The following is a 12891-nucleotide window of genomic DNA, read 5'->3' on the forward strand; positions in this document are numbered from 1 at the left end:
TCAACTTACAAATCGATCGCAAAAAAATATTGTTAAAATATCGTATCGTTATCGTGAACCCAATATCGTGTATCGTATCGTGAACTGAGTGTATCGTACCCCTAATGTTTACAGTGTTTTCCCTCTCTAGAGCCCAGGCCAGTGAGCTGTGGGTGAAGGGAGAGAAGGTCACCTGTGGTTACATCAGTGAAGACACCAGGGTAAGAAATGGGCTTCCACCTATATGGCTTTTTGAAGGCTGATGCTGATATTTTCCGACATCTGATATTTTCAAGTCGGCGATAGCCAGTATTTCGTGTCAATTAAAAGTACTGCATCTTTTTAAATTTGACCTTTTTCAAGCCAAGAAATTGCAAGTTATTTTCGGTGTTTCTTTAGGAATTGTGTTCTTGTCAGGGTGGAAAACGCTCTGAAACAGCATTTAGAGTGACCATCATAGTAGTGGTTAGGGATGTTCATTTTGAACAATTTCCATAATCGAAATTCGGGAAAATTAACGATCAATTATCGATTATCGATAGCGTAATAACAATATATATATATATATTTTTTACTCTGGTCTGGTAATAACGTTGCGCGTTCTCGGCCAGCTATAATGGAGATGCCGCTGTGTAGTAAGAATATCAGACACTAGCGCTGTGGCCAAGTAAACAAACATGTCAGGTGTGAATTCCCCATGTTTAAAACAGTTTTGTTGGCACAAAGGCCCGTGCCCAGCCAGAAAACTAGAGACTATATGAAGCTCCACCTCACGTTAGTCGGATGTGCAATGGAGTGGGGCGAGGAGGAACGAATTCCACCCAAACCTAGTCCGCAAAAAAAAAATCGAGGTGGCATAGTGTTGTCTTCCCACACAAAAAATGGTGAAATGCATCTTTAGAAGTGTAAGATTTTTTCTTTTTTAACCAGCCAGTATAGCTCACTCCCCTTACTTCACTCTAGGCAGGATCACGAGGGACGCTTTTATGAAGACTTCTACAGGTGAGCATACATCTATTGCTTATGTCTAAATTTTTCTTTTTTAACCAGCCAGTATAGCTCACTCCCCTTACTTCACTCTAGGCAGGATCACGAGGGACGCTTTTATGAAGACTTCTACAGGTGAGCATACATCTATTGCTTATGTCTACTCATAGACCATATAAAATATGGACATAGCCACCGTGATGTTACCCATTGGTTTGTGGATGTTTACTTTTGAAGCCTTGAGTCTGGTATTTTGACCGTCGGCATTCCCAGATGGTTACGTGAAAAGAAACCATCTGGCAGCGTCATTTTCCCCCCAATTGTACTCGGCCAATTTCCCCCCGCTCACCCCGGTCGCTGCTCCACCCTCTCTGCCGATTTCGGGAGAGCCGTAGACTAGCACCGTGCTCCCTCCGACACATGCCCAGTTGCCAGCCGCTTCTTTTTCACCTGACAGCAGGAAGCTTCACCGGCAGGACATAGCACGTGGGAGGATCACGCTATTCCCACCAGTCCCCTTCCGCCCTGAACAGGCGCCACCGACCGACCAGAGGAGGCGCTAGTGCGGCGACCAGGACACATACCCCCAATCCGGCTTCCCACCCGCAGGCACAGCCAATTGTGCCTGTATGGACGCCCGACCAAGCCGGAGGTAACAAGAGGGCACGAACCTGCGACCCTCGTGTTGGTAGGCAGGGAATCTACCGCTACACTATCCAACCCTTAAAAAGTCTTAATCGCCATTTGATGATGTACAACATTTTGTAGCTAGTGTGCTGATTGTGTTAAATGAACATAATATGGGGCAGTGGTGGCCCAATGGTTAGAGAAGCGAGCTTGTGACCGGAAGGTCGTCGGTTCAATCCCCAGGACCGGCAGGATTAATCTGGGTGGGGAAAGTGAAAAGGCAGCGCTTGAGACGAGTACTCCACGTCTCATTTCCACTATTGCTTACTCTGACTATAGAGACACTGCATGAAATAGCCCACGCCCATCACGGGGGAAAAGCTCCGTTCATTTCCACACACCAGCTTCATTTTCCTTGAATTAAACATAGCTAAAAGCTGTTGTGTGGTGGGCTGCGCAGACAACAAATGTAAAAAATCGCCAGTTAAAGTTTTTTTGTACTCCCCAGGAAAACAAGAAAGCCATTGAGAATTGGCAAGAAGAAAAATGTGGATGTTGCTGTCAATGAAGTAAGTTGGAGTGTTCATCTTCCGTATATACGATCTTTTTGTGCAACACCCGACCATGCACACGACATAGGAGAACGCCAGGATTGGACGGGAGTTTGTGTTTTCCCCCCTTTTGTTTCTGAATGATGACGCGTTACGCAGTGTCTCTATGGCCTTATTCAGGTAATCAGATTAAGCTAATCGGTATTGTCTTAATCGGGTTTATATGGGAATATTGCAGTACATGTAAACTTAGTCAATGTTTTGTTTTTATTTCTAGCTTCATGCAGAACGATTCAAGAGCAACAAAGACCACAGTAAGATCCCACTGTTTGTCTCTGGGCTCCTTTTGACTTTCTCCAAGCGTTCACCAGGTCATGATGTTCCATCATGTGTCCCCAAACCTCCTCTCTCTCCATGATCTGTTCCAGCTCTCTGTGCTCCAAAGGACTCTGAGAACAGCCTCCCCATACAGGTGGACTACGACGCCCACGGCGCTCAGGTGTTCCGGCTTCCCGGTCCGTCGCGAGCTCAGAGGAGCACCAACTTCAGGTTTGTGACCAAAATCGCACCAAACGCCACACTTGTCCTATATATAGGTATCTACAGTACCTATATGGACCTATGTGGAGAATATATCCCACCTGCGGCCTCGTGGGATAACAGCTTATCAGCGGGATATATTCCACAACACCACGCAGCTCGAGTGCTATATTGCTTTTATAAAACGGTTTCCAAGTATAATAATATAATAATAATAATACTATAAGTCCGACTGGCATGGTTTTTCTTTAAGAGTCAGTTGAAGCACTACTGTAAGGCGGGACCTCTAGCAAGAAGATAGACATGCGGGTGATTTGATTGGATCGTTCTGGAGACTGAAGTCGACATTGGCCAATCCTGGCGCTTGCTGAGAAGCTGAGAGCTTTTTGCAAAGCCCGACACCAGAGCCGTATGCCGACACAAAGCAACGTTACGTCTTATTTAGAAATGCGGGGTTAAGAGTGAGGGCGCGCGAGAGAGGGGTTAAGACATTAGCCCGCGTCTATTCTTGTACAAAACATCATTTTCTGCGAAGTATTAGTAAAGTTATAAGCGAAGATCGATTCACACGGATCTGACAGCTGTCTCCGCCATTTGTTTTTTTTGAAACCAAAGGCTTTTAGTAAGAGAGTTGCCATGGCAACCAATAACCGAGTCCAATAACCCATGGCCATGGACTCGGTTATTGGATTTATACAATGGCTGTGAACCAATCAGATTGCTTGATTTGAGAGAGCCGTTTTATAAATATATATATCTGTGTATATATATAGAGATATCTATAGATCTTTTGGACTCGTGAGACCTGACTGTGTGACTCATCTGTCAGGATTGGCCGCGACAAAGAGGGGAGCGGACGGAAGAGCTGGGGCTCGGCGGAGGCATCGGGGCGTTGCCCCCCGTTCACTGCGGCGGTCCTGACGAACAGCGCAGCCTGGCCTCCAACGACAGCCTGGGCCCCGTCTCCAACATCCTGCTGATCCCCCGCATGCCTCCCGCCCAGTATGAAGTCAGCAGCTCCCTGGGCTACACCAGCACCAGAGGTGATCCTCCACAGCTGGGCTTGTGTTGTCACTAGGGGTGTCACGATACACTCAGTTCACGATACGATACGTATCACGATACTGGGTTCACGATAACGATACGATACGATTTTAACAATATTTTTTTAAACTTGAATAATGACAATATATGACTGGAAAAGTAGTATTTTATTTGAAATGCACAAATACAAAACATGCTGTTGTGGGAAATTGTTATTACAATAACAACTAGAAAAAACATGAGATTGGAGATAAGGCTTATCTTGAAATAGAATGAGTTACTGTACACCGTCACTTAGATTTACTTTGAACTAAAAGGTTTCTCAGCAGTATAAATTCTCATTATGCATCTTCAGTTTTTCTTCAAACTCAAACAACAAGACTTTTCTTAGTCTATTTTTTATGCATCTTCAGTTTTTCCTGTCAAGTAAACAGTTTTGCCAGAAACTCAATTGAATGGTTTCTCTCCTGTATAACTTCTCATGTGTCTCTTCAGAGACTTGTTCAACTGAACTACTTTCCACACATTGAACTTCAACAAACAAAGTTGTTTCTTTGTCTATTTTTGAAAATAAAAAAATAAAAAAAATTGCGATATGAGATTTCATCTCAACGATACATATCGTGACGTTTTACTATCGCGAAATTTCGTGGGACGATATATTGTGACACCCCTAGTTGTCACTTACCGACTCTCACTCTTTCTCTGTCACTTTGGCTCTTCTGCAGTAGTATATTTAGGCAACGTAGGGTTAGTACCTTACACACTAGCAGCTAACAACACAGGCTAGCGTTTGTTGTCGTGGTCTCCCTGGTTTAGCTAGCAAGTTTGGTTGTCACAATTGATTAGCTTGTAAAACGCAGTTTTCTCAGCAACTGAGCCGGAAACAGATTTCACCATTGAAATCAGCATGAGTGTACATACATGTTGGTCAGCTAGTGTTTCAGTCACTCAGTGGTGTTTTTGAGAAATCATTGTCACATGATGATGTGAAGAGGGTAGAAGCCACATCAACGAACTAGAGCTGCAACTATCGATTCTTTTAGTAATCGAGTATTCTACCGAATAATCCATCGATTAATCGAGTAATCGGATAAGAACCCTTTTTTGTGTTTTCAAAGGCTTATCGTAACTATACACCAAAAAATAAGATAAATCTCTTCAAATAAACAACTACATTAGTTTCTTTCTTAGAAAAAACAACATTTTTATTTTTAAATTGCATAGAACTGGCAGTGTCATCTTTTCAACCTGACGTTTGAGTTCTTCCAGTGTACAGCAACCGTTAAATAATATGAATGAATGGCTTACTAGCTAGTTTACATCGTTCATTTACCTTACAGCTGCATGAGGCAACTTCACACATTGCTGCTTCCAAATGGCAGCGGGAGATAACTGAAACATTTGAACTTTAAGACCCAGAAATCCTGTAATGTGATGTCAGTAAACTGTGCACAAGCACGCTGGTCGCTGTATGATAGCTTCACAACAAAGGAAAATGGAAGAGTACACACATTAGTGGTTTATATTGGAACACTTTCAAACTTGCATGCAAAAAGGGGGAAACCACAACCAAGTTAAATTGTAGAAAACTGTATTTATTAACTCAAGGTAATTGCACATATTTACTGCTTTAGTTTTAACTAACCCAACCAGTGCTTTTTTTTCTTTTTTCTGTCATTATTGAGCGAGGTGACGTAATCTGGGCCTTGCCTTGCTAAGCAGTGCCTAAAAAATAAAATAAATAAAAATAAATGTCTCTACACATACTGGTGTGTATTAAACTAGTGTCTTCTTCAGCTCAAGTCCAAGTCAAGTCCCAAGACTTTGAGGGCTGATTTTTTTATATATAAAATATTGGAGAAAAAAAAATCCAAGTCCCTCACAACACTCTCTCTCCTTCACTGCCTACTTCCTTTAGCCCTTCACCACTTCACTTCCTCTCTCCTTCACTGCCTACTTCCTTTAACCCTTCACCACTTCACTTCCTCTCCTTCACTGCCTACTTCCTTTAGCCCTTCACCACTTCACTTCCTCTCTCCTTCACTGCCTACTTCCTTTAGCCCTTCACCACTTCACTTCCTCTCTCCTTCACTGCCTACTTCCTTTAACCCTTCACCACTTCACTTCCTCTCTCCTTCACTGCCTACTTCCTTTAGCCCTTCACCACTTCACTTCCTCTCTCCTTCACTGCCTACTTCCTTTAACCCTTCACCACTTCACTTCCTCTCTCCTTCACTGCCTACTTCCTTTAACCCTTCACCACTTCACTTCCTCTCTCCTTCACTGCCTACTTCCTTTAACCCTTCACCACTTCACTTCCTCTCTCCTTCACTGCCTACTTCCTTTAGCCCTTCACCACTTCACTTCCTCTCTCCTTCACTGCCTACTTCCTTTAACCCTTCACCACTTCACTTCCTCTCTCCTTCACTGCCTACTTCCTTTAACCCTTCACCACTTCACTTCCTCTCTCCTTCACTGCCTACTTCCTTTAACCCTTCACCACTTCACTTCCTCTCTCCTTCACTGCCTACATAACCTCTTCAATCCACTCTGCAATATGTGCACCTGTGTGTCTCTCTTCAAGGGGCATGGTTGTAAGGCAGTGGGACTCCATTTCCCAATCCTCTCTCAGAAAGTGACACGTCACCCCCATATAGGCCTCTGTCGCTACACTTGTCCAAATGTCAGTAGTGAGTGCCATCATGTTTGGCGTCTTAAGCCTCTCGATCAACTTGCCTTTGACCTCCTCATACTTTTTCTCCATCTTATTCATGAAGAAGGTCCTTGAGGGAAGTGTGTAGTTCGGGTTGAAACTCGAAATCATCTTTCTGAATCCTTTATCTTCCACCATGGACAGAGGGCGCATGTCTGTCACAATCATATTCAAAATGCTATTGCTGAACTCAGCTGCTTGTTCACTTGAACATGATGGACCCGTCCTTATAAAGCTGTCCATTGTACGCTGTGATCCGCTGAAAAAGAGGTGAAATAATAATTAATATTGATATTTATTAGGTAAGTTCATAACAAAACTGGAGAATGTGCATTTACACACCCTAGACCTGTTGCCTATTATTGACACAAATATCAGAATAGCAAGATAACAGGTCAGGTGGTGTAATAATTGGAGCCTAAAATGCACCAATTAAATAGTTGTTTGCAATCATCATGAGAAGAGTCGACCGGTCTAGGGTGTGTAAATGTACATTCTCCACATACACACTCTTTCTCTCTCACACACACACACTCACTCTCTCTCTCTCACACACCAACAGGCTAGTGTGATCACACACACACACACACACACACACACACAACGCTGTTAAATTAGCCGCTAACGTTAGGTTAACGTTAGGTTGAGCTTTGTATTTCTCACAGAAAACGGCAAGCCACATCAAAAAAATGCAGCGTGAATGCAGTTACTAATAGTCATATTGGCAACGTGGCAAGCCAGCAGCACAACTACTACTAGTCTTAATATCAAGTAGCAATCATTAGCATACATTTACATTAGCGTTGTGTATAGTTAACGTTACGTTACCTTGCTCCGCTCGACGTAGATGCGCTGGTGGATGCGTAGACTGGATGTTTACGGTTCAGGTGCTGAAGCATTGACTGTTGTGATATGCAAGGATCGTCTTACAGTACTTGCACACCACTGAGTTCGTGTCCTTTTTCAGCGTGAAATGATCCCACACTTTAGACAGTTTCGGTCGCTTTTTCGGCCCTGGTTCTTCCCTTCCCGGCTCCTCCTGTCTGCTTTCTCCGTTGCCTCGTTCCATTTTGCGGGGTCCGCTCGCTAGTCGCTATAGCTGCTCTCTGGTCTGTCTGTGTCCTCACGTGTTTACACAGGAAGAGCGCTGTGCCACACCAGTAAGCGTCCGTGAGAAACAGTCTCTCTAAATGCCGTGTCGAGGCGAATCATTTTGGCCTCGATCAATTTAATTATTCGAGTTATTCGAGGTACTCGAGGAATCGCGACAGCTCTACAACGAACTTGATGTGTGCAGCACTGCTTGATGTGTGCAGCACTGCTTGATGTCTGCAGCACTGCTTGATGTGTGCAGCACTGCTTGATGTCTGCAGCACTGCTTGATGTCTGCAGCACTGCTTGATGTCTGCAGCACTGCTTGATGTCTGCAGCACTGCTTGATGTGTGCAGCACTGCTTGATGTGTGCAGCACTGCTTGATGTCTGCAGCACTGCTTGATGTGTGCAGCACTGCTTGATGTGTACAGCACTGCTTGATGTCTGCAGCACTGCTTGATGTGTGCAGCACTGCTTGATGTGTGCAGCACTGCTAGATGTGTACAGCATTGCTTGATGTGTACAGCACTGCTTGATGTCTGCAGCACTGCTTGATGTGTGCAGCACTGCTTGATGTGTGCAGCACTGCTTGATGTGTGCAGCACTGCTTGATGTGTGTTGATGTGTGCAGCACTGCTTGATGTCTGCAGCACTGCTTGATGTGTGCAGCACTGCTTGATGTGTGTTGATGTGTGCAGCACTGCTTGATGTGTGCAGCACTGCTTGATGTCTGCACCACTGCTTGATGTGTGCAGCACTGCTTGATGTGTGCAGCACTGCTTGATGTGTGCAGCACTGCTTGATGTGTGCAGCACTGCTTGATGTGTGCAGCACTGCTTGATGTCTGCAGCACTGCTTGATGTGTGCAGCACTGCTTGATGTGTGCAGCACTGCTTGATGTCTGCAGCACTGCTTGATGTCTGCAGCACTGCTTGATGTGTGTTGATGTCTGCAGCACTGCTTGATGTCTGCAGCACTGCTTGATGTGTGTTAATGTCTGCAGCACTGCTTGATGTCTGCAGCACTGCTTGATGTCTGCAGCACTGCTTGATGTGTGCAGCACTGCTTGATGTCTGCAGCACTGCTTGATGTCTGCAGCACTGCTTGATGTCTGCAGCACTGTTTGATGTCTGCAGCACTGCTTGATGTCTGCAGCACTGCTTGATGTCTGCAGCACTGCTTGATGTGTGCAGCACTGCTTGATGTGTGCAGCACTGTTTGATGTGTGCAGCACTGCTTGATGTGTACAGCACTGCTTGATGTGTGCAGCACTGCTCTGCAGCACTGCTTGATGAGTGCAGCACTGCTTGATGTGTGCAGCACTGCTTGATGTGTGCAGCACTGCTTGATGTGTGCAGCACTGTTTGATGTGTGCAGCACTGCTTGATGTGTACAGCACTGCTTGATGTGTGCAGCACTGCTCTGCAGCACTGCTTGATGTGTGCAGCACTGCTTGATGTGTGCAGCACTGCTCTGCAGCACTGCTTGATGTGTGCAGCACTGCTTGATGTGTGCAGCACTGCTTGATGAGTGCAGCACTGCTTGATGTGTGCAGCACTGCTTGATGTGTGCAGCACTGCTTGATGTGTGCAGCACTGCTTGATGAGTGCAGCACTGCTTGATGTGTGCAGCACTGCTTGATGAGTGCAGCACTGCTTGATGAGTGCAGCACTGCTTGATGTCTGCAGCACTGCTTGATGTGTGCAGCACTGCTTGATGTGTGCAGCACTGCTTGATGTCTGCAGCACTGCTTGATGTGTGCAGCACTGCTTGATGTGTGCAGCACTGCTTGATGTGTGCAGCACTGCTTGATGTCTGCAGCACTGCTTTGTCTGCAGCCCCGCTTGATGTGTGCAGCACTGCTTGATGTCTGCAGCACTGCTTTGTCTGCAGCCCCGCTTGATGTGTGCAGCACTGCTTGATGTGTGCAGCACTGCTTGCTGTCTGCAGCACTGCTTCATGTCGGCAGCACTGCTTGATGTGTGCAGCACTGCTTGATGTGTGCAGCACTGCTTGCTGTCTGCAGCACTGCTTGAACACCCTTCTCAGACGTAGAGAATTGTGCAAAGCAGAGCCGGCTCTGATGAACCAATCGGATTGCTTGATTTATTTCATTTTCTTTCTCCATCCCATTCATCCACCCTTTGTCACTCCATCCTCTTGTTTGTCAGAATTGCTGGAGAAGATGATGGAGTCTCAGCGAGACTCTAGCGCCCCCGGCAGGTTCGCGGTGGGAAGTGCTGAGTCCACGCTGCACATCCGGCCCGGAGGTTACACCCCTCAGAGGGACCTTATAAACCCCTTCGCCCCGTCCAGGATGCCCATGAAGCTCACCTCCAACCACCGCCGCTGGATGCACACCTTCCCTGTCGGTGAGACACACACACACACACACACACACACACACACACACACACACGCACACACACACACACACACTAACGTGTGTGTGCCTCAGGTGAGGGTTGCTCCCCACTGAGCCTGCCCCGGATGATACGTGAAGTGTACCCTTTCACACATGAGGCATGTTGCATTCACACATGAGTAGCACCTCCGCAGAGTTTGTAAAGTAGAGAGGGGGCGGGCGGCGGGGGTGGGGGAATTTGGGCATGACCACACAATGGGGAGTTGTGAAAACTAAAAATACATAATGGGCGATAACTGCCTAACATTCACGGCATATAATCGTTTGCGCATAACGTTAGTAAGTAATTAATTAAACAACCCTACAACTCACGCCCAGATGCATCGATTTCCTCGAGTCGCAAGCACTACAAACAAAACAGGTCTTTGCTATGTTCAGTCCTAAAATGCATCAAACCTACTAAAATTATACAGAATACAGGAAGCTAGACGTTTTTACCTTCAAAATAAAATAAATGTTGTATTACTTAGTAACAAAAAATCAGAATGTCGACTCACTACGGGTTAAAATTGACTTTTCGAAAGGAGCAAATATTCTTCCAGTTTATCTCCGTTCTGTATCTTTCGAAACACACACAAAAAAACATTACACGTGCATTTACTTTATTTAATTGCCATTATTGCGAAGGTTATACCCGGAAGTTTTCGTTTTATACTGCCTGACTTGACGCTACTTGGAATTTGCGGTTCTGCCATTGAATCTTCACAAACGCTGTGTAAACGTTAAATCAAAGGCATGGACGCAACCAGATCCAGATACCCTACCTAGCGATGTCCAATACTGGGAAGCGGGACGACCCTCGCATCCAAAAATGCTTATTAAATGTGTGTGCTGTGCGAAGCAGACAGTGAGTGTTCATCGGCCCCTTACTTGTGTGTGTGTGTGTGTGTGTGTGTGTGTGTGTGCGCGCGCGCTCGTGCGTGTGTTAGGTACCCGTGTGAATCGGCCCAGATCCAGTACACCTACAGCCTGTGCCCTCCACACTCGGACACCCACTTCCTGTCCTGCTGGGTGGAGTTTGGCCACGAGAGACTGGAGGAGTACCTGTACAAGTGGAACTACCTGGACCAGTACATCTGCTCTGCTGGCTCAGAGGACTTCAGGTGGACACACACACACACACACGTGCACACACACACACACACACACACACACACACACACACACACACACACACACACACACACACACACACTCACACACACTCACACACACTCACACTCTCTCTCTCTCTCTCTCTCTCTCTCTCTCTCTCTTAGCCTGCTTATCTGGTAATCACATAGTCAGAGAGGGAGATGGCCCAACTGCGAGTCGTTTCCTGTATCTGTGCCACGTGTTTGTTTTTTTAGGAGACTAGCGACAGCAGGTCCTCCTGAGTATTTTTCACAAGCCACACATCTTCCGAACATTCTGACACTAAAATGGCATTTTTCAGACAGGGAAATGAGGAGAAAATGAACTTTGTTGGAGACCTGTCTCTGTCTCAGTAGCACACACCAGATCTGGCAACAGTAGCTCCTGCTGGATCTTGTAGGGGGTTTAGCAGCAAAATAATGCACAAGCATTACCGTAAATTCCGGACTATAAGCCGCGGCTTTTTTCCCGTTTTTTGGGCTTTTTTGGCCCCTGCGGCTTATATAACGGTGCGGCTTATCTATGGATTTTTTCCAAAAAAAAAAAAAAATCTCTCTTTTTTTAGCACTCTTTCTAACTATAAATCCACTTCTGTTTTAATTTCCTCTCTTGCCCTCTTTTAACAACATAACATAACATAACATAACACAACACAGGTAAGCAGAAAGAAAAAGACGAAGCAATCACGCCATGAATGAGGAAATGACTCACCTGCTGGAGGCTGGAGATACACGCTTGGGCTAAACTTTTACTCCGTGAAACACTATCGATTAAGTCCGACATCGCTCAGAGGTTTTGAGCAGCTTGAAAACAAGTTTGAAATCGTGCAGAAGTCCATCCACTCACTCACTAAAGAAACTAAGGCAACCGTGAACAGAGTTTATAATGCGGAAAAGCGCATCCGCGCACTGGAGGACAAAAACAACACAGTGAGTCCGAAAATGGATAAAATGCAAAATCGAAACCCTGCACACGCAGGTTGATGACTTAATCAGCAGGAGTAAAAGAAATAACATTCGCCTGATCAATGTAAAAGAGGAGCTGAGATTGGTGACATGGACGCTTTCGTGGCAAAATCCTGTGTTACATCCTGGACCTGAAGGAAGGCGAGAAACCACCAGAGGTGGACAGGGCACACCGGGCGCCTCGGCCACGTCCAGACCCCGGCCTGCCACCGAGGGCCATCTTCATCTGCCTACTCCGCTGGCCCGACCGTCAACTCATCCTCCAGGCTGCGGGGAAGAAGCCCCTCACCTGGGAGGGTACGCGCTTTTTCGTCCGGCAGGACCTCTCCGCGTTGGTGCAACAGAAACGCGCAACATACAACAGCATCATCGAGTCAATGGATATCGCTTTGGCGTACTGTACCCAGCGAGACTCGTCATAACCAGACCGGACTATCTTTAGCACTCTTTCTAACTATAAATCCACTTCTGTTTTAATTTCCTCTCTTGCCCTCTTTTCACCACACCGCGGACACTGTGTGCCCAGCGGCGGAACAAGAGCTCAAAGTGAAACTGCCGAATATCTTTTGAGTTGGACTGGTCAATAGTACTGTGAGTAACTAAAATAAAAAAATAAAAAACGGAATTCTCTCTTCTTTAGCACTCTTTCTAACTATAAATCCACTTCTGTTTTAATTTCCTCTCTTGCCCTCTTTTCACCACACCGCGGACACTGTGTGCACTGTAAAAAAAACAAAAAATACCACAATGTGTGATTTTGTCTGGGGATTAGTGACCTGACTTTTGTTTTGTTGAAATGTTAATAAATGGGAGCTTCCCCAAACAGCCA

The 12891-nt window shown here is 45.8% G+C and overlaps 1 protein-coding gene across 1 annotated transcript; it reads left to right on the forward strand.

Moving 5' to 3' along the window:
* The first annotated feature begins 1074 nt into the window (after positions 1-1074).
* Positions 1075-11018, forward strand: LOC310800333 (GATOR1 complex protein DEPDC5-like). Its single transcript, XM_083662926.1, has 5 exons — positions 1075-1101; positions 2573-2693; positions 3514-3727; positions 9710-9910; positions 10893-11018. The coding sequence occupies exons 1-3, from the start codon at positions 1086-1088 to the stop codon at positions 3662-3664; spliced, it is 288 nt and encodes a 95-aa protein (XP_083519052.1). The 5' UTR covers positions 1075-1085; the 3' UTR covers positions 3665-3727; positions 9710-9910; positions 10893-11018.
* The last annotated feature ends 1873 nt before the right edge of the window (positions 11019-12891 follow it).

Source organism: Poromitra crassiceps, assembly GCF_964638095.1.
Source record: "Poromitra crassiceps genome assembly, chromosome: 30".
In the NCBI taxonomy this organism is placed as follows: Eukaryota; Metazoa; Chordata; class Actinopteri; order Beryciformes; family Melamphaidae; genus Poromitra; species Poromitra crassiceps.

Coding starts and splice junctions, on each gene's coding strand:
- LOC310800333 (XM_083662926.1), top strand. Junction 2,694..3,513: donor CAGAGGAGCACCAACTTCAG/GTTTGTGACCAA, acceptor CTCATCTGTCAG/GATTGGCCGCGACAAAGAGG.